Genomic DNA, 27,159 nt, shown 5'->3' on the forward strand with positions numbered 1-27,159 from the left:
ATAGGGGTCCTCGTGCACAGAACCCCATCATGCCGGAAGGGGAGGGGGTGATAGTGGTTCTTTAGAGCAGTCATTAGGAAAGAGCACAGTTTAGCTGCTGTCCTGGTAACACAGGAGGGATTTGATCTCTTTTCAGCCACTGATCTGTAATGAATTGAGGGAATGATACTGAAACTAAGCCCGTCCTTCTCTCTGGGTTATTACAGCGTGAGGGGTTAAACACAAAAGACCATAAGTGTGCCTGAGAATGAAATAAAGACTATAAAAAAAAAAAGCAAAAAGACCTGAAAAAAAAAAGAATGCCGCATGTAAAACTGATCACTAGATAAAAATCAGCAACTAAGGGGTTACGTGTGATCGGTACAAGATATAAAAAGGGACGGAAAATTAGTCAAAAAATATATGGATGCGTTGAGACAATGTCTAAGGAAAAAGAGAGTGCAGAAGAGACAGAGGAAAGAAATGAATCCAGATAGATGATTGACAGAAAAGACAGCGAAAAGTATAATCATGTAAATGAAGGCAGGTGTATTACAAGCACGCGTCTGACAGGACATTCAATGTTAATCCACTTTTATCAGTTGCTTATAACTTAGGGGAATAAGCTCAGAATCAAAACCGGGATTTGGCAGCTTTCTAGCCGTCCAGATCAGAATTTCCGTTTTCTTGTTCCATCAAATATCATCAACTGGTTTCTGAGAAGCAAATCTCATAAAAAAATCAATTTTACTGAAATTAAGACTTTTTTCCTCATGGATTCTGCCAAAATACTTCAATGGATTTTGACAAGCAGAGAGCCTACAGGAGTACAACCTTCCATAAAACGGCATAATCTTAGGCAGTTGGGTAAGTTACTTTCTGCAAGGGCGATGAACCGTGTCACCAGACATTATTCAGCCTCGGGATCTAAGCCGGATACACAAATACTGAACTCAAGACGCAGAACTAGTTTTGGGCCAATAAGTTTATTGATATACTTATCATCTACCACAAAACTGATAGTAGAATTGAAAATTGCCCGCAAGAGAAGACAACACCCTGTGTGCCGGATAGATACAATATGTTCACAGGGAGATTCATGCCAGCATGGATTAATCTTTGCACCACTGGGATCTAATTCCTAAATATGTTCCTGGAGGAGGACTGCCATCTGCTGGAATCTTGTAGGTCTCAGATTTGGATAATGAGACTGAATGAACTAAAATCTTCAGTGTTACATTTTTTTGGGATATGCTTAATGCTATACATTCAGAGGTTGCGTGCTCATTAACGGAATATCTCGATGACAATTAGGTGATAAGTGGATAGGGGGGATGGGGGTCCAATTCTGGAGTGATTATTTTTTAGGCACTGGGTCTGACTTGCCACAAAAGTGAGCAAAAGCAAAAACAAATAAACGGGAATCTATTATTGTTTATTATTGTCAGAATGGAAAGCAATTCAATACATAAAAGCATTAAACAATACTTCCCCCACTGTACGACTGCTTCTTAAATGTTTAACATAAAAAATAAGTATATGCGGCTAATCCATTCCTCCAATGTTGGCACTCCGATTGCGCATGGTTGACATTATTATATCATATTACAGTTGCAACCAATCAGTGACTGCTGATTGCCTGCAGCATTCATACTTCTGTCTGGCAGAAACAGCGAACCCTATGGCAATCGCCGTGCCGACATTGCAGGAGCAGTGCTGATCTTGTAGGGATGTTTTTTCTTTTTTTGTTGGGGAATGAATCAGTTAAAGGGAACCAATCACCAGGATTTTGGTATATAAGCTAAAGCCAGGGCTATACTGGCACTATCAGGCTGATTCTATACATACCTGTAGTGGTCAGCTCGGATGTTTAGGTTTTGAAATCAAAGAAGGTAAAGTTTATGAAATTAGCTGCTTCTTGAGTGACAGCAGCTGAGAATCAGATAATATCTGTGGGGAGTATTCATAGTTATCCCCTCTCTCTGTTAGAATTAGCATAAGAATTATACAAACGATTCACTTTGTCTCTTGCAGGACCTGTGGTGAGGTCATACCCATGTGACCAGAAGGGGCGGGGCCTCAGCCAACAAAGCTGGATACCAGGTCACATGGGTATGACCTCACACAGGTCCTGCAACAAAGTGAATCATTTGTATAATGCTTATGCTAATTCTAACAAGGGGAGGGGATACGTATGAATATATTATCTGTTCCTCTGCTGCTGTCACTCAACAAGCAGATCATTTTATAAACTTTACTTTTTTGGATTTCAAAACCTAAACATCTGAGCTGACCACTACAGATATGTATAGAATCAGCCTGATAGTGCCAGTATACACTGGCTTTATGTTATATACCAAAATCCTGGTGATTGGTTCCCTTTAAGAAGTGGTTTCTAGTATTAAAATGGACAGTAGTTGGGACCAAACTCTAGATAAGTGAACAAATACGATCTCAGTGATAAGTGTATGCTGAATGTTTTTTTGGGTGCCAGATGGGTGTTTATGTCTTTCTTGAAAGTGCTGATTTTTATGTACAATGATTTTTGCAATTTACAAATACTGATCAGATGGCTAAAGTGTCTTTGGTAATGGTATATTCAAATGCCTATAAAAGTCTAGTCTTACAGGTGATAGTACTGATATACAGGCATGCTGAATGCTCAGCTCTAATACTTGAAATGAATGGGCTATAATAGCTGCAGAACACCCTGGTATTAATTCCATAGCGTTTTACAGACATCATTATCACTGTCCCTATTGGGGCTCACAATCGAAATTTCCTATGAATATGTCTTTGTAGTGTTGGAGGAAAACAGAGTATCCAGGAGAAAACCATGTAAAGTTGAGAGAAACATACGAACGTCTTGCACTCCCATCACTACTAACCACTGAGGCACTGTGCTACCCATATGTGATCATACATCTCCATTACAGACTTCCATTCTTGTCTGCTAAGACCCGAAGCCACAATAAGCACAGACTCATAACTGCTCCACTGAAGATTCTCACTTGTCCTAATGACTCTCAATTTCTGATACGCGATGCAGATGGTAGGGTCACAATATTGCATTCAGAATGAGAATCTAAGGATCTATTTTACCACAACCTACCCAAGATGTTGCTGACCATGTTTTAGGCAATGGCCATCTCTTCATGGCCATTGCCTATGAGGCGCCCTGGACTAGCCATGACGTCACAGGTACTGCAACAACACACCCCACACCCCGGCTAGGCACATCTAGGTCAAACAAAAATCATTGTTGCCACCCTCCAGGGGCTGATGTCCATACCAGGGGGTGGAGCCAGGTGGTTGGCCCCACCCACCGAGGAGTTCACAGTCCTGGAGGCGGGAAAGAAGGTCAGATAGTGACGAGTCGTTTGGAGTTGAAGAGTGAAGCGGTAGTGGAGGAGACTGACCGTGTCGGGGTGCGTGGCCCGGGCACATACTGCAAGGTTGGCAGACGGTGGTGATCGTCTGCAGGAGGGGCTGATTGACATGAACCGTAAGGACCGGGGACGGGTGGTGACCCGCCGGTACCGGATCGGGGAGCGAAGAGAAGCCAGCACCATTCGGCAGGGCCTACAGACCTCGACCAGGCTAGGAGTCGCCGTAAAACCGGTCAAATCCGTTAGCGAAGGGAACCTCCGGGGTTTCCCAGCAGTCAGGACCTGATTGAAGGCAACAGCTCACACCGTGAAGGGAAATACAGTCACCGCCAAGGCTACAGTTCCCAGGGCCAGAGTCGGCGGGCAAAAGGGGCTCCCTCAGCCTCCATCCAAGCTGGGGAGCGGGTTACCGGTGGGACGCCACCAGAACCGAGAACATAACACAGGTGCAGGGAAAGGCAATCACCGCCAACCTACCGGGAAAAGAACCACCGCAGCCATCTGTGGGACCCGTCCATCCAGCCGTTTGTTTTACCGGAGACTTTGCATTCATCATTGGCTGAGTGAGTACCACCGTGCCGTGCGGCACCGCGCTGCCCCTGCAACCCTGCACCTCACCAGGCCCCGTAACCCGCCTGCCATCCCTCCCTCACCGGGCCCCGGTACAACCAACCCCCCTACCCACGGAGGGGAACAACAACATCCAAGCTGCTCCCTGTCATCGCTCCCGGGATCCCCGTCCAGAGCAGCGGTGGTGTCACAACCTTACCACAACCGCGGGTGGCGTCACGGACAATAAATCCCCAAAACCATTCCCCTTTTCACTCACGGGCGAGGAGCACCGCTCGAGTCCCCGGGATCCAGCCCACCGCTCGAGCCACCACCGAGCAGCAAGTGAAGCAGCAGCCGGACCCGAGCAGTGGGTGAGCGCAGCGTCCCCTCCCCGCCCGCGACACCTACCTACTCTATTCTCCCTGTCTTCTGGAAGTAAGAAAGTATGGACAAAATATGCCTCATCTCAAATGGAGTTCACAAACATTACAATAGGGAATCATGACCCAGGATCAATCACATCAGCAAACCCAAGCACCAGTGGAAACAGATCCCTAGTTTGTGTGTGTGATGTTCCCTCCTGCTAACTCTTCTCTTGGTGGCTTTACTTAAAACCGACACTGAACTTTCGATCTCTTGTTGACAACAGGACAAGGGACACTTTAGTTTATAAAAATAAACTTTCTTTTACTACAGAACTTGACTAACAGTACAGGGGATAGCAGGCACAATGCTTAATGGATATAGCTTCTGTCAATGACAGAGGTAATAGCTTTATGGTTTTTAGTGGAGGCTCAACACTTGAGGTAAACACTAGCTTCATGTCACAACACACGTGGTCCTTTCTTTCTATAACTGTGTTGATAACTATTGCCTGACTTCAGCCCAGGATCTGAGTGCTAGCCCAGGAATCCTTCACCGTAGCTTGCAGGATCCGGTCTACACTTATCCATGGCCCAATTTCCAATTTAAATATCCAGGCAGTCCACCCTTTACTCTGCACTGACATTTTAAAACATCAGTCCAGAGTTAGCTGCTTGCACAAGATCATGCAGCTGCTGCAGTAGGGTGCTGGCTGTCAGGTACAGCCGGAATACTCATAGAGAAAACAGAGATGGTTTGCTACCTTCTCTGCTTTTCTTTTCGCTAGGAGACTCAGTCCACTCTGCTAAGCAGCAATGCAACAATTAAAAGAATGCATTACTATATTAAAATGCATTAACAAAAGTCTTTTAAGACCTTATGGGGTGTACAGTGTGTGAAATATATGGAAAAAATAAATAGAAGTATTAAAAAATAAATAAATAGAATAAAAAAACGACACCAGCAGTCTGAATGTGCTATTTCTAGTCACACCCCCTAGAAAAAGACTACAATTTAGAAAAATAATTTCTTCAGAAAGGCAAATGCAATTTAAAAGGTTTTTTTTATACCAGTCTTTGGTGGTCGTAAAAAATCTGAAAAATAGACATTTACTTCCTAATTTTCTTTACATTATTGTTTTAACATGGGGAAGAATATCCACATACTCCGGCCACACATCTATTGTTAATCATACAAATTCCAGTCGACTCTATAACAATACAGCCCGTCATAAAACTGGGCTCAGAAACACAAACATAATTTGCAGAGCCCCTAGAATTTGTTTTGAAATGTATAAACATCAAATCTTTATTAATATATATGGTACCAAGAAATACATAATCCATACTTAAAAATAACAAATACAACACAGAACAAGATGGTATCACCTTGCCATAGATTCACAGTATGTTTCTACACTCACACGATTCCCCTGCTTTGTCATGGATGATGTATAGAAAAAAATGATAGAAAAAAGGCCATGCCTACAATACCACGACCAGACACAAATGCACAATATCTTGGGGGGCTAGCTGCATCCTGTTGCGCATGTGTGTCCGGACGTGGTATGGTAGGTATGGCCTTTTTTCTGTGATTTTTTTTTATTGATTTTTTTGTCCATTTCAGTGAATTACGAATGATGTATAGATAGTAAAGGGGGCTGTTTAGGAACTGATATGAGCCATCAGTCAGCTCCCTTAAAACACAGCCATGGTCATGTGATGACATAGGGAATATAGTCAGATGTGGAGCCTACATGCGAAAGTTGGGCTATTAAGCCTGGAATTGGAAGGGATAGCTAAAGATCGGACTTACTATATGATGCACATTTATGAATTTGTTTTACTTGAACAACCCTAGATACATTTATTAGTGTATAGTAATATAGTGCAACAAAATTTCAGAAGTATATTTATGGGGCTCAGCTCCTCATCATTTCAAAGGAAACTGCGCTGCAGTACCAAGAATAGCCACTGCATATTATACATTATTGTGCTGATCAAACTCTACACACCCTTTACATTCGGCTGCCATGAAAGCTGATGACAGCTAATAAGAGAGTGGGTCAGGTGTCAGACCCCATCTCCTGGTATTGATTACCTATTCTAAGAGAAGGTCATCAATATCACTGTCCTGGAGAACCCCTTTAAAATAGACGTGTCTCCAGGTCAAAATTTGTATGCTCTTTACCATGGGGTCAGAGCTCACAGGGTAATAAATAATACTGAGCACCCTAAAGACACACCCACAGAGAATCGTGAGCAATAATGCTGAGCAGCCTAAAGACCCACCCACAGAGAATCATGAGCAATAATGCTGAGCACCCTAAAGACACGCCCACAGAGAATAATAAGCAATAATACTAAGTAGCCTATAGACACGCCCACAGAGAATCGTGAGCAATAATGCTGAGCACCATGAAGACACGCCCGCAGAGAATCGTGAGCAATAATGCTGAGCACCCTAAAGACATGCCCACAGAGAATTGTGAGCAATAATGCTAAGCAGCCTAAAGACACGCCCACAGAGAATCATGTGAGTAATAATACTGAGCAGCCTAAAGACACGCCCACAGAGAATCATGTGAGTAATAATGCTGAGCAGCCTAAAGATACGCTCACAGAGAATCATGTGAGGAACACCCTCTTGGTAAAGACTAAGGGGTACTTTGCACGTTGCGACATCGCTACTGCGATGTCGTCGGGGTCAAATCGAAAGTGACGCACATCCAGCACCAGTAATGACGTCGCAACGTGTAAAGCCTATATGCACCGATAAACGATCGCAAAAGCGTCGTAAATCGGTGATCTGTGTAGTGTCGGTCATTTTCATAATTTCACTGCAGCGACAGGTACGATGTTGTTCCTCGTTCCTGCGGCAGCACACATCGCTGTGTATGAAGCCGCAGGAGCTCAGAACATCTCCTTACCTGCGTCCCGTCTGCAATGAGGAAAAAAGAAGGTGGGCGGGATGTTTACGTCCCAGTCATCTCCGCCCCTCCGCTTCTATTGGCCGCCTGCCGTGTGACGCCGCACGACCTGCCCCCTTAGGAAGGAGGCGGGTCGTCGGCCAGAGCAACGTCGCAGGGCAGGTAAGTGCGTGTGAAGCTGTTGTAGCGATAATGTTCACTACGGCAGCTATCACAAGATATCGCATGTGCGACAGGGGCGGGGACTATTGCGCTCTAGCGATGTCGCAGCATGCAAAGTACCCCTAAGAATCATCACTAAATAAAAAGACCTATATGTCTGGAACCATATGTAGGATTTAAAAACAAAGCAGACTACCCATTGGTGCGGTGGAAATAAAACAATAGCAATCACATTGTATAATTTTAGTAACAAACCCAATATAAAGAATCCATAGGGATGGAGTCCACACACACATTTCAGCTCTAGGCTCTGTTTGGAGGCTGACTAGGTAATATTGTCTTGCTTTATCTACGGACACATTTTTAATAATTTACTGTGATTTTTTTTCTTTATATACTTCAAAGGGATTCTGTCAGCATAATTTCAACACTTAAACTACTTATATGTGCATGTAGCTCTTTCAAAGACAAGTCCAGCAATACCTGTACATGGCCAGTCTGTTCCCCCATTACTGACTAATCAGCATTATAATTGATATGTAAATCAAGCTAAAGAGCTATTAGTAGATCTGAAGCTTCTGGCACTCCAGCTCTATTTCATGCCAAATGTTGCCTTTTTCTGCTTGACTGACAGCCTCTGTGATTTGTGATTTCAGTCACAGGATTCATCACTCAAGCAGAAGTAGGTGGTGGAGAGTAGAGCTGGAGTGACTGGAGACTTCAGATCTACAACCTCATTTACAAATCAGTTCAAACCCAGTTTCTCAGTAATGGAGGAATGGACGGACCATGTGAAGATATTTCTGAATGTATGTTTGGTAAAGCTGCATGCGCATATAGATAGGTTGTGAGTGAGATCCTGCTGACAGATTCCCTTTAATTAAGATGTGATTATTTTATCTACATTTAGCAGTCATTGCTGATTTTTTTAGGCTATGCCAGTACTAGAGAGGTATGTGTACTGAAGCAACCAATAAGTGAAAATACTTTGTAAAGGTGGCCATACACCTGTCCTTAGATTTGTATGCACGCTCATGTGTTCTCAGTGGGAGACCTGCAGACAGACACCTTTGTTAATGGCTTTTCTCCCCTGAGAACAAATGCAAGATACTTCTTACCTCATCTGCCATCAGAGAACAGTCGGGGCACCCCTTATGTACATTATACAAGGTTTGTTTGCTCCACCTAAATGGTAAGCTTAAAGGGAATCTGTCACTAAGTTTTTGCTACCAAATCTGAAAGCTGCCTAACATAGATTCAGAGACCTCGATTCCAGCAATGTGTCACTTTCTGGGCACCTTGGTGTCATTTTATTAAAATCCCTGTTTTGTCTGCTGCAGCTCTACCAGTTTTCTGAATGGTGAGCATTGCATAACCCCACCCACACCACTGATTGGCAGCTTCCTGTATATACTGTGCATAGGCAAAAAGTTGCCAATAAGTGGTGAGGGCGTGGTTATAGAAAGCTAATGAATATGAAGGATTACCTGGCAACAGGTTTACTAGTCTGCTAGTAATTATTCTCCTTCTGATAAACAGTGATTTTGTAAAAACTTCTGCAAGCAGCCCAATAGGTTACATAGCTAGAATTAAGATCTCTGTCTCTACATTTTGCTGCTCCCAGAATAAGTGACAGAATCAACATTAAGCAAATCTAACCTTTACCTTACGATTTGATCTGTATAGTTGTTTTGTCACGATGACTGTGACATAGTGAGGAACCAGAGCTCCTAAGCCGTCTCTCAAACTAGGGGGCCCTGTGCTATCCTTATTGTCATGGATACTCCTGATGGTGGAGAGGCCTGAGTCTTCTTCCTGACTCTGCTCCTGACCAGTCCTGATCTGATTCCCCCTGCCTACAGGGAGGGAAGCGGCACGAATATTATGAAAACAACAGATAAAGTTAGACAAGGGAAAACAAAAACTCTGTCAGATAGCACGCACACATAAAGGTAAAGGCAATAAGAGATTCAGGAACAAACACAAGAAGAGGAAGGAAGCTACAAAACAACAGGGGTAGACTTCACAACTGCACTAAGCAAAGAGCATAATTTGCACCAGTAAGTCTGGGACACCACACCTTACAGACCAACATAGAATAAACTATAGCTGGCATGGGTTGAAGGTTTCAACCAGCATTAATAGGAGGAGATTTGATAGGCCTCCCCACAATATGAACCCAAAGGAGCAAGCGGAGCAGCAGATATTAACTCTTGCTAGCCTGCTTATGAATCAGCACACCGCAGGCCAACAGCCGAAGCTGCCTGTTTTGATCCCAGACACCAGAGAAACCATCGGGAAGAGTGACAGAATCTGTAAACTGAACAGCACCCAACACCAGCGGCAAACATTGTGCAAAACTCTGTGTGACATGTTATTTATATTTCCATCCTAATAAGACCATTTTCTTCTCATGCTGATTTTGCTTCTTGTGTCATATTGCAAGGTGTGTTACAACTATCGACTACTATTGCCTTTCATATTCATTTGTTAATGGACGTCAATTAGCAGTTCTGCTCCTTTTTAGATCCAGAGCTGGCTGGCTGCTGCAGAGCTTCTAAATTCCCTCTAGAAACCCATTTTGCTGTATGCACTGTAGATTAACTAAGCAGCTATGAAAGTGTGCACTATACAGGAAAGGCTACACATGAGTAGTGTGTAATGCAATTTAGAAGCAGGCAAACCTTAGTGAACCTTCACTTGTTTAATAGAGAGCTGCATTATTAACAATTCCCTGACATGCTTCTATTTGCTGAATTGAAACAGAATGGGTAAAAGGGAGGGGGATTCAGTCATGGGGCAATTGAATTTCTGAATTTCATGTGTCTGTTTTTTTAGTGTTGTCAGCAATAATGTAAACATAATACTGTATATGCAATGGCAGCAGTCTATCTATTTACTCTTTTCAAAGAATAGAGGTGTTAACGGCACCTGCACATTGTGACATTGCAGAAAACAGAGGGCAGTGTGACTTCCTATTGTTACTCTCTCCAATGGCACAATTCAGTCCAAATTAGAGGGACACTATCACCAAGTTTTTGTTATGTAATCTGAGAGCAGCATGATGTAGGGACAGAGACCCTGATTCCAGCGATGTGTCACTTACTGGTCTGTTACTGTCATTTTGATAAAATCAGTGTTTTCTCTGCTGCTGATCTACCACTTCTCTGAGAGCTGTGCTCCGTCTAAGCCACCACATCACTGATTGGCAGCTACATGTGCACACTGTGCATAGGCAGAAAGCTTTCAATCATTAGTTGGAGTGGTGTTATACAGAGCAGGAGGACTACATGACATGAGACAACTACTCCTCTAAGGATAATCCCTCTACTGCTTTTATTGAAATTACAACAAGCAGCCTAGTAATTCATACATCTCTGGAATGCTTTTGTATGTTCTGGAGATTAGCTAGCTGTATACTTGTTTGGCAGCAAATTTTGCCCCTCTCCCCATTGAAAATATAAGTATGCTTGACTAAGTCAAACATGTAAGTGCATTGGATACACAACAGTTTGGAGCGGTTTAAGGTGTATAACCACCCTAAAGCAACTTCAGACAGCTTTTATGGTAAGTTGTTTTTGGTTTTTTAAGGACATTTTTTTTCTTCTACAGTAACATGAATAATTTACAAACTTATATGGTAGTATCTAAATAATGTCTGATTAAGTCAATTTCATTTCAACAAAGTACCCCAAGATGGTGAGGTTCAATTAATATATAAAGCTAAATGTGTGTGTGTGTGTATGTCCATTAAAGGAATCCGCGCTGTCGCATTTACAATCATCAAATTTTGCACAGCTGCCTCATTTGACTCAGGGAACGTCATAAACTACTGTATGTTTTTAGGGGAAAATTTAACACTATACAGTTATTCAACAAAAAACCTGCTTACATTAAAGTGAATGGAGTTGGGAGCAACAGATCATTAATAGGAGCTGTGATTGGTTGCTATAGGCAACGAAGGACATTCTTAGTATAAGAAGATTATGTGTGAGGTAATATGATTTGTGTGGAGAGACGGATAGAGACAGACAGAGGCAGACAGAGAGACAGAGACAGACAGACATAGAGTAACAGACAGAGAGCGAAACAGAGAGAGGCAGACAGGGAGAGAAACAAAGAGACAGACAGGGAGAGAAACAGAGAAATAGAGACAGAAAGAGAGAGAAACAGAGAGACAGAGAGAGACAGACAGAGGCAAACAGAGACAGAGAGACAGATAGATAGAGACAGACAGAGAGAAAGAGACAAACGAAGAGAGATGGAGAGAGAGACAGAGTGGGAGAGACAGAGACAGATAGATAAAGAGACACAAAGAGACGGATGGAGAGAGAGACGGATAGGGAGAGAGACAAATAGAGTGAGAGATGGATAGAGAGAGAGACAGAGAGAGGCAGATAGGGACAGAGAGACAGACAGAGAGTGGGAGATAGACAGAGAGACAGTTATTATCCCAGGCAATGCCAGGTACTATAGCTACGGTAGCTTTAAATATGTTTTTTGGAAAAATGTTCAAAACAATTCACACTGAAAATCCATAGTGATGTTCAATACTTGGTGGATTTGTCCCAAATTTTTCCTCCATACCTGACCTTAGATTTAAGGTGCACCATAACAAGTTTGGTTACTCTTAAACGCTTTCCACTTTCTATTTAGAGGTCTATATGGACTTAAGCTAAGGAATAATATATGCACAATATTTTGTACACAGTGACAAGATGTTCTTCTCTAATATCATCGCTAACTAAATACTTTGATACTTAATCTCTAAAAAACAATACTGAACTGGAGAGATATGGTATTGTATACTGATATAATCCAGAAAATGAAAGCACTAGAGCATCCTGAGACATCAAAATCATCCAAATGTTTCACGCACTTGATCAAACAAATAGGGCATCTGCCCTGTGTGTAGTCTCGTGTGTATAGTAGGCGGTGGCAAACATTATGTCTGCAAAGTGCTTCATTTTCTGAGCCAAAGCCAAGCTAAGTTAATAAAGACAGACTGCCGTACAGAATTTTCTGGGTTCTTGTAAATACACAAAAATACAAACAATGCGGTAAAGCAAAAAGAATTGGTAATTACTGCAAGGTGAAGAAATCTGTAGTCATGGGAAACGCAACGGGCGAAACTTGGAGAACTCCAATAGGCGACACCCTGGGGACTGAGCAGACAGCGACGACTAGCTGATCCTGCAGGGGATATAGAGATCACTAAGAAAACCAAAAAGTGCGATTATACATAAGAACATAACTGGCAAAAGGTTCAAATACATTGTAAAAATTAGGAAGAAGGCAAAACAAATAATAATAATAAAAAAATAAATTAAGATCTTCAACACAAGTCTACAGGTTAAAAATAAGGTAATAAAATGAAATAAATCAAACGTAAAAGAAACAATGTAACACAAAGTAAAATGACAAGACCGGAAAAATACAGTCAGGTGTTGACAAGATATGATCAAGAGCAACTGACCTGTGGCGTTTGGAGGACACTTGTTGTACACAATTTCCCCTGCAGCGGCTTTCTTCCAGGTCATGGATGAGACATACTCATCTTTACACATTTCATGTAACGCTGTGAGGAAGGGAAGCACTACCATGAAATAACTGGTTATCAAGTCAGACAGAAGCTACCTGCCTAGATCAACAGATCTCCCAAATCTTGAAGTTGAGATCTCACAGCTTCCAGACATGTTATACACCTTGTGATCTTCCTAGGGATGCTAAGGAGAGTGTGATGGCCTGACCTTTCTCTGGTGACCTCAGAATACATGGATGACTATGTGTAAAGAGCAAGCTGTGACCGTCTAATGAAAAAATGAACATTCATTGCTATTCCCTTTTTGTAAACCCACTAGCCTGTCAGCAAGAGCCCACAGAGGAAGCAGGCATGCTGAGAGGATGAAAGGAGCACAAGAGAGGAATAAAGAAACAAAAGCTGAAAGAGCATGTGGAGAACAAGAGGAGAGGTGCAAGAGACCGGACACAGAGAGCACAGGAGAGGTGCGGAGGTGAAGAGGTGGTGGTGAACAAAAAGTGCAGTCAAGATGGGATTCAAAGCAAGACAAGGGAAGGCAGGAGGAGTACGGAGGAGTCTGTGTGCCACCTCAACCTGACAACTCAATCAGTAGTGGAGTCATGTTCACAATCCCAAGTGCTAGCATATTAGGGTATATACTGAACTATGATGGCTAAATAACCTTTAAAATAAATTAAGACTATCTGTAAATGATGATTAAAAAAGTAAAACATCAGACTGGTAAGAACGGCTTCTTAAGTGATTGCGGATAGAGGAAGAGTGTGGACTATTTCATGTGATTATGGGTGTGATTCAAAGGATACCTAAGAACATGCATATTATTTTGATAGAAAATGTCCATATTCTAGCTAAATGTTTAAAAACGTAACTATTGTGAATACAATGTTATAAATAGTTGGTATATTATGTAACTTGTAACCTAACGTCTGCTGTATGATACAACCGGCATGCACAAAGCAATGCAACTATAATAAAACAGTAATATAATTACAGTACAACAGTGATCTAAGTGTATATAGTTTTGATAGTACTATTAGAAAAATCAGACTAACAGGTGGAAAAATAATGCGGTCTTGATACAGTGTACATGGCATCAATGAAGCAAATCTTCCTAAAGTGGTCTTCCAAGATTCATGAACTCAACCATTGGTGCCATGAGTATCAGGCATGTTCAATTAAAGGTGTTTAGAATATCCATCTAAAATATAGTGTGTCATTATGGTCAGGTTATTGAGGACCTACATTAATATAAAGTAATAATTGCTTAGAGGTACTGGAATCTAAGGTCTGTAAATTCTATACCTCACTACCTTTACTGGACATGACACCACAATGATCTAAAGGAGAAAACAGAAATAAGGTTTCTAGCAATAGCGGGAAGTTAGGAGGCAATTTGAGATGATGTAAATTGTTTCGAGTGAACCAGTTCAGTGGCCAGTTCAGTAATATATGGCCGTCAGATGGGAGCCTTGAGAACCATCCTCTATCTCCAAGCATCCATGGCTCTTTTGATTTGTTGGCCAGGCCACAATGATGATGAGACACCAAGACTGGCTAAACAAAAGAAGGGCCATGGAAGCTATGAGGTGTGAGGTGGTTCTAAGGGCTCCCATTCAACAGCCACAAAATACTCACTTGCCTGGTGAACTTGGTTCTGCAAATCAATTCACAGCAATTATACTGGCAATAAATTAATTTTTTGCGAAGCTTTTAAGCAGGTTTAGAATATTTGAAGAACGCTAGATGTAGTACTATTGGTAAATGAAAAATATCAATTAACCTATCCACAGAAAAGCATGTGTATAATTACATATTGGTAAGGCATGGGTTTAACATATACACGATATCTAATTTTGTAAGTTGCCTGTTTCGAACAGGAGGAAAGTCCAGAATGGGCTAAACTGGCGCCTCCACTCAGCACACACAGGAGATGTATTGGGTGGATACCTGGGCATTTCTTTTCATTGCACGTCCTGACCTCGTCCCCGGAGCCCTCGCACGGGTATCCTTGCAATCCTGTTCCCTGACACATCCGGTAGCGACGCTGCCAGCCACTGTCACATGTTTTGGAGCACAAGCTCCAATGATTCCACGGGCCCCATTTTCCATCCGCTAGAAAGTGTAAAGGGGCAGGAAGCAGAGGAAAGTGTAAAGAAAAGAGGGAACACAGAAGGGTATAAAAAGAGAGGAAGTGGTAGAGGAAGGGTAAGAGGTAAGATATTAGAGAATGCAGCACAATGTAGGGAGATGATGGGGGGAAAAAAGAATAAAGGGGAGCAAAAATTAGGAATTAAGCAGTGAGTAAAGAGAGTAAAGGTGTATAGAAAGAGATCTTAGGGATGTGTATAGCTACAGTATAAAGGTATAGAGGCCATAAAGCAAAGACATTTCAGTGACAGGTAGTGTAGAAAACAGAACACTCTTTTCGCTCTATCACTAGTTAGTGGCAAATTGAATAAAGGGAGAAATAAAACTAGTAAAGAAAAACAGCTTTTCCGAAAATAGAAAAAAAATACCTGGATGGCATGTAACAGAAACAAGTTTAAGAGGTGAAGAGCCAGAGGCACATAATGTGAGATGAGAGAGCAGTTAATGCTGGGTTATATGATCAGAGAAAGATGACAGAGATAAAGATAGAAGGAAAAGCTATAAAGAGATCTCCAAAAAATAGGCTAGATGATAACATATGATCTACCTGCTAAGTGAAGACCGGGCACACTGGTAGTCGTAACCGAGTCATTTCTGGGTGGGTTGTGTATCATATCATAGTTTTCAGTAGGGATAACAGCTGAAATTGTACTGGCCCTAACGCAGCTTCAGTAATACTAATACATACCACCTCCTCTATGAGTTGATGCACTACATTCGGGAATATTTTGCACAAGTTTTGTAACTGCAATTAGGGCCAGACTTCATTATTTAAAATAAGAAACCCTACTCCTTTTAAGGCACAGGAACAGCTGTCTTGGTCTGTTCACCCCTAGTCTTGAATTACCTGGACATTCAGGGTTATTGCACTCCTTGGTGTCTGTCTGTTGCCCTCTGCAGTCTCCTCCAGCTTGGCTTGTGGTGCTGCACTTTCTCGTCCTTTGTTGGGTTCCATTGGAACATGTTACTGAGCATCTTCCCCATGGGCCCCAGTCCAGCCACATCCCTTCCACTGCAAGAGAGAGAGCAACGCTGTGTAAATTTAGCATCGTCTGACAAACACGCAAGCTGTGCCCCATCCCCACCAGAAACAAATGTGTAAAGCTACATGCAATAAATAATATTTAGTGTGCAATTGCATCCCCTATGTGGAATCTCATAAAAACATCCTAAAGCAAGAAATCTTCTAAGCTCAGTGGGGACATCCCTTGACAAGGACAGAAGAAGGAAGCAACCTTTCAAGTGAATGAGATGAATTAATCATGGGCACATCGGTAACCAGTGATAGATAGGGTCAGGGTTTTGGAACAGTGGCTTTTAACCCCTTTTGAATGCTGCGTAAGGAATTCATTGCCCTGTACTGCTCTTCTGATCTTAGAGTCCTCAGACAAATGATAGAATTCACTGTCTGGAGATCAGGACACTTGGCTGGTGAATTAGTCAGTAATGATAGAAAGAGACTGTGATAGCAGAGAGAGACGTCTTACTCCATCTGGCCATCACCAAGCCTTGTCACCAAAGAATGTGAAGATAGTGGTGGCTACTTCATAATCTAAAACATACATTCACACTATAGACACCTGTGTGTGGAAAAAGACGATTGATTGTAAAACATCAATAAAACATGTTCACAGTAAAAATGATCACTAAAAAAACACCTGTAAAGATGCTATTATCACATTTCATTTTTCTGAAGCTATTCTAGTGCCATGCGGCACATAAAGGGTGAGGCCGGAGTCTCAGCAATGGTGCCCCAGATACACTTTGGAGAGTTTTCTACCGCACATAAAAGTTCAACATGATAAATGTGTTTAAGTACCTGAGGAGACAATATACAGATTAAGGTCAAACATTATTGTGGGCAGGTTTGGAAAGTCATACGGGAGCCCATAAAGAGAAATAGATTGAGGGTGAATTTCCACATAAATCAAAGAGATCCACATTATTCCACCGGAGACATCCTAGTTATGATAGTGAGAGATGAGCCAAGTTTCTGTAATTGTTACAAGATGCTTGGGCATACAGATTAGTGAGTGGAGTCTGTGTGATGGGTGTACATGGTTATATGCTTTATATATATATATATATATATATATATATATATATATAATATATAGAGAGAGAGAGAGAGAGAGAGATAGATAGATACAGTAGATAGATATTTATATATACAGTATACATATATATATATATATATATATATATATACATACATATATATATTTATACTATGTGAACCCTGGTATATATATATAGATATATACCGTATATGTGTGTGCGTACGCATGTGTGTTGTTTTATATATAACACATATACAGTATATACACACAGTGATGTGAATATAAAAAAGTGTGTATATATATATATATATATATATATATATATGCGTATACACATACATACAGTGGTGTAAAAATGTTTGCCCCCTTCCTGATTAAATTTCTCAAGAGAAGAGTATTGTAAAAGATTCATTGCCAATTATTGCAAACACTTGATTGCAGTTGTTGGTGCTAAGGGGTACTTCTCACACAGCGAGATCGCTAGCGAGTCATAGGTTCGCATAGATCGCTGAGTCATAGGTTTTGTGACGCACCAGTGACCTCATCAGTGATCTCACTATGTGTGACACTAAGCAGCGACCTGGCCCCTGCTGTGAAATCACTGATCGTTACACACTGTTCTGGTTCATTTTTTGCTCGTTGGTCTCCCGCTGTGAAGCACACATCGGCCTGTTTAATGGCAGGAGACCAACGAGCACCAACTCTGTGTAAGCAGCGTACGCTGGTAACCAGGGTAAATATCAGGTAACTAAGCAAAGCGTTTTGCTTAGTAACCCGATGTGCACCCTAGCTACGTATACCGGAAGCCAGCACTGGCAGCCTGTAAGCGATGTACGCTGGTAACCAGGGTAAATATCGGGTAACCAAGCAAAGCACTTTGCTTAATTACCCGATATTTACTCTGGTTACCAAGCGCAGCATCGTTACACGAGTCGCTGGTGGCTGGTCGTTGGTCGCTGGTGAGATCTGCCTGATTGACAGCTCAATAGCAACCCTGTAGCGACGCCCCAGCGATCCTGACCAGGTCGTATCATGGTCAGAATCGCTGGTACATCGTTTAGTGAGACGGTACCCCTAGGGTAGCCCAATCAGTTATTAGGTTTAGGCCCGTTTCACACATCAGTGAAAAACAGTGACGTTTTTCACTGGCATGTAAAACACGCACATGTCCCTGCATGTGCCGTGATTCACGGCACACGTGGGTTGTCTAAGTGCAATCCGGGCTCCGTTCTCCGTGGCCCGTGATTGCACTTAGAAAACAACTCACCTGTGCGCGCTCCCGCTCTCCATGGTGCTGATCGCTCCCGCGGTGCAGCATCCGGCCGGCGGAGACCCCCGCAGCAGCTGCTTCCGGGTCGGCTGTGTCGCGCATAATGAATATGCGCGACAATAATGAGCCGGCTCAGAAGCAGCAAGCTGCACGGGCTGCAGAGGACATCGCTAGACGCCGGGTGAGTAAAAATGATTTTTATTTTAAAAGCACGTTTTTTTCTGGCACGTGTTTCACGGACTACACCACTGCGTGGTCCGTGGGACATCAGTGATGCCAGAAAAAAATGGACATGTCTCCGGGCGGCAATCCCGCACACGCAGGTACGCCGCACGGAGACACGTGCAGTGAAAAATCACTGACGTGTGAGCAGACCCATTCATTATAATGGGTCTGCGTATGTCAGTGATTCTGGTACGTTTTAAAAAAAGCACAAACGTCCCAGAATCACTGACGTGTGAAAGGGGCCTAAAGGAAAAATCCCTTTTTCACACACAGCCCTGTAGGTTTGGATTTATTTTCCCCTTAATAATAAAGACCTTCAGTTATAAACTGCATTCTGTGTTTACTTGTGTTATCTTTGTTTAATATTTCCATTTGATTGGTGATCTGAAACATTTAAGTGTGACAAACATGTAAAAGAATAAGAGATCTGGTGATGGGTAAACACTTTTACCTACCACAGTATGTATGTATATATACACACTCATGAGGATGAATCAAGTATGACACGCACAGCGGTTATAATAAAACTTCTGGCGGCCACACTCTGTATGGGATGGCAATCTTTCCTGTGCAAGTTTTAGCATGTTACATCAATACTTGTGTGACTGTAGTGCATGAAACAATGGCTGCCATAATTATGACTGCATAAAAGAAGAGCAATCTGCAATGATTGATTTTTGTGGTCTAAGTGTGGCGCCCTGGCCTAGCCAGGTCGTCACAGATAACATACAAACACACCCCACCCCCATCAGATAGGGACACCAGCCAAACAAAAACCCTTGTTGCCTCCCTCCAGTGTCTGATGTCCACACCAGGTGGGGCAGAGTCAAGCGGTTGGCTCCACCCACCGAGGAGTTCACAGGCCTGGAGGCAGGAAAAGTGACAGTTCAGTTCAGGAGGTTGAAGTGAGAGGAGTAAGAACTTGGGTGTCTAGGTTTGTGGCCCAGGCACTAACAGCAAGGTTGGCAGACGGTGGTGGCCGTCTGCAGGAGTGGTGGAGCAACGCGGAACCGTAGGACCGGGGATGGGCGACGGCCCGCCGGTACCGACCAGTGAAGTGGAACCAGCACACATAGGCAGGGCCATCGGACCCTGACCAGGCTTGGAGCCGCTGACAATAGTCAGACAATAGTCAGATCCGAATGTGACTGGAACCCCAGGGGTTTCACAACAGCAAAAGTCCCAATTGAAGGCAACAGCCCACACCGTGAGGGTATACAGCTACTGCCTAAGGCTAGAGACCCAAGGGCCAGCGTCTGTGGGCAAACGGGCTCCTCCGGTACCCATACACTGGGGAGCGGACTACCGTTGGGAAAGCATAGTAGTCAGAAAGAAGAACATCAAGGTGCAGGGAAAGACAGCCGCCATCACCTGTCCGGGGAGAAGCACTGCAGCCGGCTGTGGGACCCACCCATCCAGCCGTTTGGTTTACCGAGGACTTTGTACCTTTCTTGCTGAGTGAGTACACCCGTGCCATCCGGCACCGCGCCGCGCTGTCCCTGCAACCCTGCACCTCACCAACCTTGCCTCCCCGTCACAACATCACCGGGCCCCGGGACCACCGACGCCTACCCACGGAAGGGGAAAACAACATCTCAGCTGCTCCCAACCATCGCTCCCGGGATCCCCGTCACCAGCAGCGGTGGTGCCTATCTTCACCACGACCCGTGGGTGCCGTCACGGACTAAATCCCCCAAACCAACCACCGCTTTTACTCACGGGCGAGGAGCGCCACTTGAGTCCCGGATCCGGCCCACCGCTCGAGCCACCGAGCAGCAGCAGCGCCGGACCCGAGTGTTAGCGAGAGTGCAGCAGCGACGGCGTCCTCCCCGCCCGCGACATAAGTGTGTCTGGTGCCGATATTTATCAAAGGTTTTGTGCACAGTATGGAGAAAGTGTTTTGTCATGAAGAAGTGTATATGAATGTGTGGTGCCACTGAATATATCAGGGTGCTACAGGGTACTGCATCCCTCAGGGTGCAGGACCTACCCCCCATGGTTCCAGGATCTTAACAAGCCAGTTTCACTAACATCAGCACACATCACAATCACACCTCACATCACGTCCTGTCAGACACAGCAGTGGGTTGGATAAGCGGAATAAGGCCACTCACCTAGGGGTCAGGCAGACTGGTGGGAGGGAAGGAAGTCAGTTTGGAGTTGAGTGTGGAGTGAGAGCCCTGAGGAGTGAGGAGCTGGGGAGTAGTAGCTCCTGGGGAGCTAGACCAAGGTTGGGTCGCAGATGGAAGTCCGGGACCAGAGGAGTCTGAGACCGGTGGCAGCGACATTGTAAGGGTGTGATGGACATAGTCTAGGAGAACTGTTGGCATCTGACATCCAAAAGAACTGACCGGTACCGAGCACGCGGGGTACAGGACCCTAGAACAGGAGCAGTTCATCGTTCTGATAATTAACCTGGGAGGGAGCATCCCTATGAACTCAAAGATTAAAGTCGACAGCACACCGTGGGGAATAGGGCTTTCCAGTAACGCGTCCCACTAAAATCCCAAGTGCCAGCCATCATGAGCACAGCTACACTAAAGACATAGTGAGCGGGGCCCCAACAGCTTCAAGCCGAGGGGCCACACAGAGAACTAACTTGTGCACGGAGGCGGCTCCGGATTACCCAGTGACACCGGTGGGAGTGGATACCTGGACGGGCTCCTCCCGTAGAGACTGTGATGCACAGAGTCTTTGGTTTATCTTCAGTGTAAGTGTCTGCTTTATAATCCTCATCCTGCACCACGACTACCCGCAGTGAGTAAACTGGCTCCCCTGCACCCTGCGCTCCCAAACATCTCACCAACAACCCCAGAGGCCAGGGTCTTCCCTACCTGCGGAGGGACTGACACCTTGCTGCTCCCCACCATCTGCCCCGGTACTCCTTCCAGCAGCGGCGGTACTCCCATTACCGCAACCCGCAGGTGGCGTCATGAACTTCTCCCCTGTAAATAATCCCCTTTTCAAGGTTCTGAGTGTCTGACGAGCCCGGGTCCGGACCCCTTGAGCCACAACCACCCCGGATCCGAGCACCCCGGTCTGCGCCATGGTGGCACAAATGGATATAGAAATTCAAGGAAGGCACACAAATGTCAGACCACTGCCCAAATTGTCGACATTCTCCATTGTTTTGAGGTGTTACAGCATCCTCCCTATAGTCATGATTTTGCACCATCAGACTTTCACCTGTTTTAGGGTGGGCCCAGACAGAAGAGGGCCATTTGCAAAAATAGTGCGTGGGCCCTTTACAGTCAAATACACCATCATAATGCACCCCTTAATGTGATCATGTGGAAGTGGGCCCCCTTTCCTTTTGGCCCCTGTGTGGCTGCAATGATTGCAGCGATGGTATGTCTGCCCTTGCATCTGTTTGGTTCCCTGAAAGAAGCCCAAGAAGGATGAAGATTGATATCTGATGAAGAGGAGAAGACAGCGTTGCATTTGTGGCTTACAGATCAGCCTAATATAATTTTTAATGAGGGAATACAAAAATTCGTTGACAGATGGACAAACTATACTGAAAAGCATCGAGATTATGAGTATGACGTACATGTCTTTTCTGAAACTAGATTAAAATAAATTCTACAGCCAGAGTGCAAATCATTTTTGACTCACCCTCATGTGTACATAGATAGATGAATAGATTGATATCAATCAGCTCAAGGATTATCTAATTTGACCAAACACTTTCCTAGCGTTTAATTAACATCACCAAAACATTTTTACTTGTTACTTTTACCTTATTTTTTTTATTCATAGTGATTTCTGTAGAAACACAAATAGAATTTTATATATTTGATTGTACATTTTTTTAGGGATTTAAATGGGTAACCCATTCCATTCTGATATGATATGGATATTAGTGGGGATCATCAGGGTCTATAGGTACAGTTTGTGTTGTATATTTTTAAATTCATTTTATATTTTTCTATATTTTATTTTTAATTATTCATATTTTGTATGTAATGTGTCACTACAGAAGTGATAACAGAACTATAGGACTTTTTATGTTTCTATAAAAAATGTATTCTAAGTGGAAAATCAATAGTAACAGCTGGTCTGGGTTTGCTAAGAGAGTCAAGGACTCAATCTGCGCAAGATTGACTTTTATGTGAATTTCCCTGAAATTTGCCTGTATCCACAGATTTGAACATGTTGCCAATTTGATTCATAAGGATCACAAAAAATCTGTTCTGCGCCATTTCATACACTGTAAAAGACTCAAAGAGTGAGCTAATAATGCCAGGTGTGCTTCCCATAATAAGTTGAAGCTATCACTTCACATGGTCTAACACAGTCAATCAGGTTGGACTATCACCGGGACTATGAAAGATGAGAGCTTGTCAAGGAGCGCCATTTTAGGATTTTACAGTGAAGGCATCAGTAGTCAGACTGCACAGCCTCATTCTCATAGGGACAGAAAAAGACATTAATCTGATTGTGAGAACCTTCTTCAGTGCTGAAGCACATTGAAAATTGGACTAATAGTCTAAAGCGGGCTTTACACGCTACAATATCATTAATGAATTATCGTCGGGGTCACGGTGTTTGTGACGCACATCCGGCGTTATTAATGATATTGCAGTGTGTGACACTTATGAGCGACCTTAAACGATCGCAAAAGCGGTCAAAATAGTTTGCCTTGGAGAGGTTGTCCTGAAACAAAAAATAGTTTTCTGTTTATTAGCGATGTTGTTCCTCATTCCTGCGGCACCACACATCGCTATGTGTGACACCGCAGGAGCGATGAACATCTCCTTACCTGCCTCCACCGGCAATGCGGAAGGATGGAGATGGGCGGAATGTTACGTCCCGCTCATCTCCGCCCCTCCGCTTCTATTGGACGCCTGCCGTGTGACGTCGCTGTGACGCCGCACAAACTGCTCCCTTAGAAAGGAGGCGGTTCGCTGGCCAGAGCAACGTCGCAGAGCAGGTATGTGCATGTGACGCTGCCGTAGCGATAATGTTTGCTACGGCAGCGATCACATAATATCGCACATACGACGGGTGACGGGTGCTATCGCGCTCGACATCGCTAGCCGATGCTAGCGATGTCGCAGTGTGTAAAGCCCGCTTTAGTCAGTGAATAAAAATTCCAAAGACTCAAGTGAAAGGGAGGTGCTGGACCTGAAGAGTCTGTGAGACTGAATTCATCAATCTGCGGTAACAACACCTTAATAACTTCATTGCTTTTTATTCTTTATTCACACAGCAAACAGGAGCGCAGCTTACTACCCCTCTGACCAAATTTTTCTACTAAACTAAATTTCTGAAACCAAGGCTTGTGTGTCCTAGATTGTAGATTGGCAAACTATATTATTTTTTGGCACCCTTGTAATAATTCAATAGCAGATACATAAACGCTACTTGGATACTACGGTTGGTCACTACAGGTTACCATCCATTTTCCCCTAGCAGATAGGTTGAGGTTACTTGGACATTAGGCTGTGCTTGCATTAAAGAGTTCAAAAGGGTTTCCTACAACAGTGTTCCCCAACTCCGGTCCTCAAGGCCCACCAACAGTGCATGTTTTCAGGATTGCCTTAGCAATAGATAGGTGTTGGAATCTTCCTTAAACTATCACCTAGACATTACTAAGAAATCCCTGAAAACATCCACTGTTGATGGGCCTTGAGGACTGGCGTTGGGGAACACTGTCCTAGAAGACCTCCAAATATTATAGATGTATTTTCTGGGTAATTAGAGCCTTTGCCTATTGAACTTTGGGGGAAACGTTTGTAAAAGCATGCAACGTCGAATCTTAAATGATCTGCTCATTTACCAGTAATATAATTTCTCAATAGATGTAGCATGGTTTGTTTTTACAAGATTGCAGATACTTGTCGAGAAATCTTGGACCACTCCTTCGTTAAAAACATCTGCCGATTTTGATAATCTTGGGTCGTCACTTGTGGACTGCCCTCTTCAACGCAAAAGATTCTCTATTTATTCGAAATCTAAAAACTAGAGGCAATTGGTGTTGTGCTCAGTAAACCATTCCTGTCTAAAGTGGATGTTCAAAAAAGAGGGTCATTACAATAGCTGACGATGTGAAAAATATATACGGCAATAAGGAAAAAATCAGTAAGTCATTATTGTCTTAGTTACTGTAATTTATTCTAATCTGCCTGGCTCCTATCTAGTATTTATAAAACAAGCTTTAGGAATTGCATGAATGTACCATAAGCGCACATGTCACACTAAATGACGAGTGTGTGCTCGTTTGACAGGCATTTTCACCTTCTTTACATATTGCGATTGGAGAAGATGGAACATTTTGGTACAGCGTGTTACTTGGCTGCGAATTACCGCCACGTGATCACACCCCTAATTAGATCAATTATGTCACTTTTCACAAATACATCAGCATGGCAGAATTGATTTTAATCTATTACCTCATCATAAAAAATGTACATGGCAGTATAATGGCGGTATGCGTGATTGGGTGGGTTTATTATACAGTGTGTCCAGGGTGTGGAAACTAGAGTCTCCAGTGTACAGAGTAATGTGTGTACTGTAATGGTCATAATCATTCACCATTTATTCACTAATTACACATCAATAATTATGTCAAGTTTAGCACAGTTAACAAAGCAACCTCTGAAATGCGCCTAATATGCCGACATACTGTATTTCACATTGAAAGCTGTTGAGCGAAAATTGATGAACTGAGCTAGGGAACAGCAGGCTGCTTGTTGTACGGGCATTACATAAAGCAAGCAGACAATTAGCTGTAAGTAAAGCAAAGCATGACAAATGAAGCAACTGCATCCCCTGCCCCGGCTCTGTAATACGGAGTCATATAAATATGGCCATTAAAGGGGACTTCAGGTTTAAACCACTGATGCATTTGCTACATGTTAATGTGTGTGGATAACCCATTTTGACAATATCAAGTTGGCTTCTAGACTTCTAGCATCGTGTCCCTACTATCACCCGACATACTGTTTCCTTCCCCAGTACCCCATAGATTTAAGCCCATGATGGCAGGGTCCTCTCCATTCTGTTTCCTTCCCCAAATCCCTGTAGATTGTAAGCTTTTGAGGGTAAGTTTTTTTCAGTCTGTCTCCTTCTCCAATACCCTGTAGATTGTAAGGTCATGAGGACAGTGTCCTCTTTCCTCTGTACCCTTTCCCAATATCCTGTAGATTATAAATTCATGATGGCAGGGTCCTCTTTTCTCTGTCTCTTTTTTCAATACCCTGTAGATTGAAAGGCTGTGACAGCAGGGTCCTCTCTCCTCTATTCCCGTCCCCAATACCCTATAGATCGTAAGCCCGTGAGGGCAGGGTCCTCTGTCTCCTTTCCCAATATCCTGTGGATTGTAAACACAAGAGGGCAAGGACCTCTCCCCTCTGTTTCCTTTCCTAATACCCTGTATACTGTGAACCCATGACGGCAGGGCCTCTCTCCTCTGTTTCCTTCTCCAATACCCTGTAGATTGTAATCTCATGAGTGTAACGTCCTCTTTCATCGGTCTTCTTCTCCAATACCCTATAGAGTATAACTTCATGAGGGCAAGGTCGTCTTTCCTCTGTCTTAGTTCTCAATGTCCTGTACATTTTAAGCCCCTGACAGCAGGATCCTCTCCTTTGTTCCCTTCCCCAATACCCTGTATATTGTAATCCCTAGAGGTCAAGGTCTTTTTCCCTCAGTCTCCTTCCCTAATGCCCTGTAGACTGTAAGTCCACGAGGGCATGGCCCTCTGTCCTCTGTTCCCTTCCCCAATACCCTGTAGATCGTAAGCCCATGAAGGCAGGGTCCTCTGTCCCCGTGTACAATACCCTGTAGATTGTAAGCACATAAGGGCAAGGTCCTCTTCCCTCTGTTGCCTTCCCTAACACCCTGAATACTGTGAGCCCATGAAGGCAGGCTCCTCTAACCTCTGTCTCCTTCCCTAATACCCTGTATACTGTGAGCCCATGAGGGCAGGCTCCTCTAACCTCTGTCCCTTCCCTAATACCCTGTAAACTGTGAGCCCATGAGGGCAGGGTCATCTCTCATGTGCTTCCTTAACCCTATACCCTGTAGATTTTGAGGCCATGAGGGCAGAGTCTTCTCACCTCTGTTTCCTTACCCAACACCCTGTAAATTGTGATCCCATGGGGCAGGGTCCTCTCCCCCCCCCCCCCCCCCCCCGTCTCCTTCCACAATACTTTGAAGTTTTTGAGCCCATGAGATCAGCATCCTCCCCCTTTGTCTTCTTCCCTAATACCCTGTAGATTGTAAGCCCATGAGGGCTTCTTTAATTAACATCTTTTACTCTGGCCTGCAGACCCATCAATAAAATGCAGGCTATTATTATGCTATCATGGCTGGTATTTATAGCCCATGGATAGAGTGGCCCCTTTAGGACTTACAGAGCTAAAAAATGAGGAGGTCCAAAGAGGAGTTCCCAATCAATAAACTAGAATAAGGCCCGTCAGATGAGTGTCATCCAGTCAGCAGACATCTCAACCAACTCTTCAATTGAAAGGTGCACTCTCTCCAGTCTTCTCTATAGGCCCCTTTACACAATGAGACTTTCAGCGATCCCACCA

The 27,159-nt window shown here is 43.6% G+C and overlaps 1 protein-coding gene across 4 annotated transcripts in view; it reads right to left on the minus strand.

Annotated features, from left to right (window-relative positions):
* ADGRB2 (adhesion G protein-coupled receptor B2) overlaps positions 1 to 27,159 on the minus strand; it is a 673,616-nt gene that overhangs the window by 146,916 nt on the left and 499,541 nt on the right. For 3 of the 4 annotated variants that reach the window (XM_075336136.1, XM_075336138.1, XM_075336134.1), the window contains exons 5-8: positions 15,912 to 16,076; positions 14,864 to 15,028; positions 12,851 to 12,952; positions 12,461 to 12,567 (exon numbers count right to left, since the gene is read on the minus strand). In XM_075336136.1, coding sequence (XP_075192251.1) covers positions 12,461 to 12,567; positions 12,851 to 12,952; positions 14,864 to 15,028; positions 15,912 to 16,076 — 539 coding nt within the window. The remainder of the gene's footprint in view (positions 1 to 12,460; positions 12,568 to 12,850; positions 12,953 to 14,863; positions 15,029 to 15,911; positions 16,077 to 27,159) is intronic. The other variant, XM_075336137.1, reaches the window with a different exon arrangement.

The sequence above is a fragment of the Anomaloglossus baeobatrachus genome, chromosome 2 (assembly GCF_048569485.1).
Source record: "Anomaloglossus baeobatrachus isolate aAnoBae1 chromosome 2, aAnoBae1.hap1, whole genome shotgun sequence".
NCBI classification, from domain to species: Eukaryota; Metazoa; Chordata; class Amphibia; order Anura; family Aromobatidae; genus Anomaloglossus; species Anomaloglossus baeobatrachus.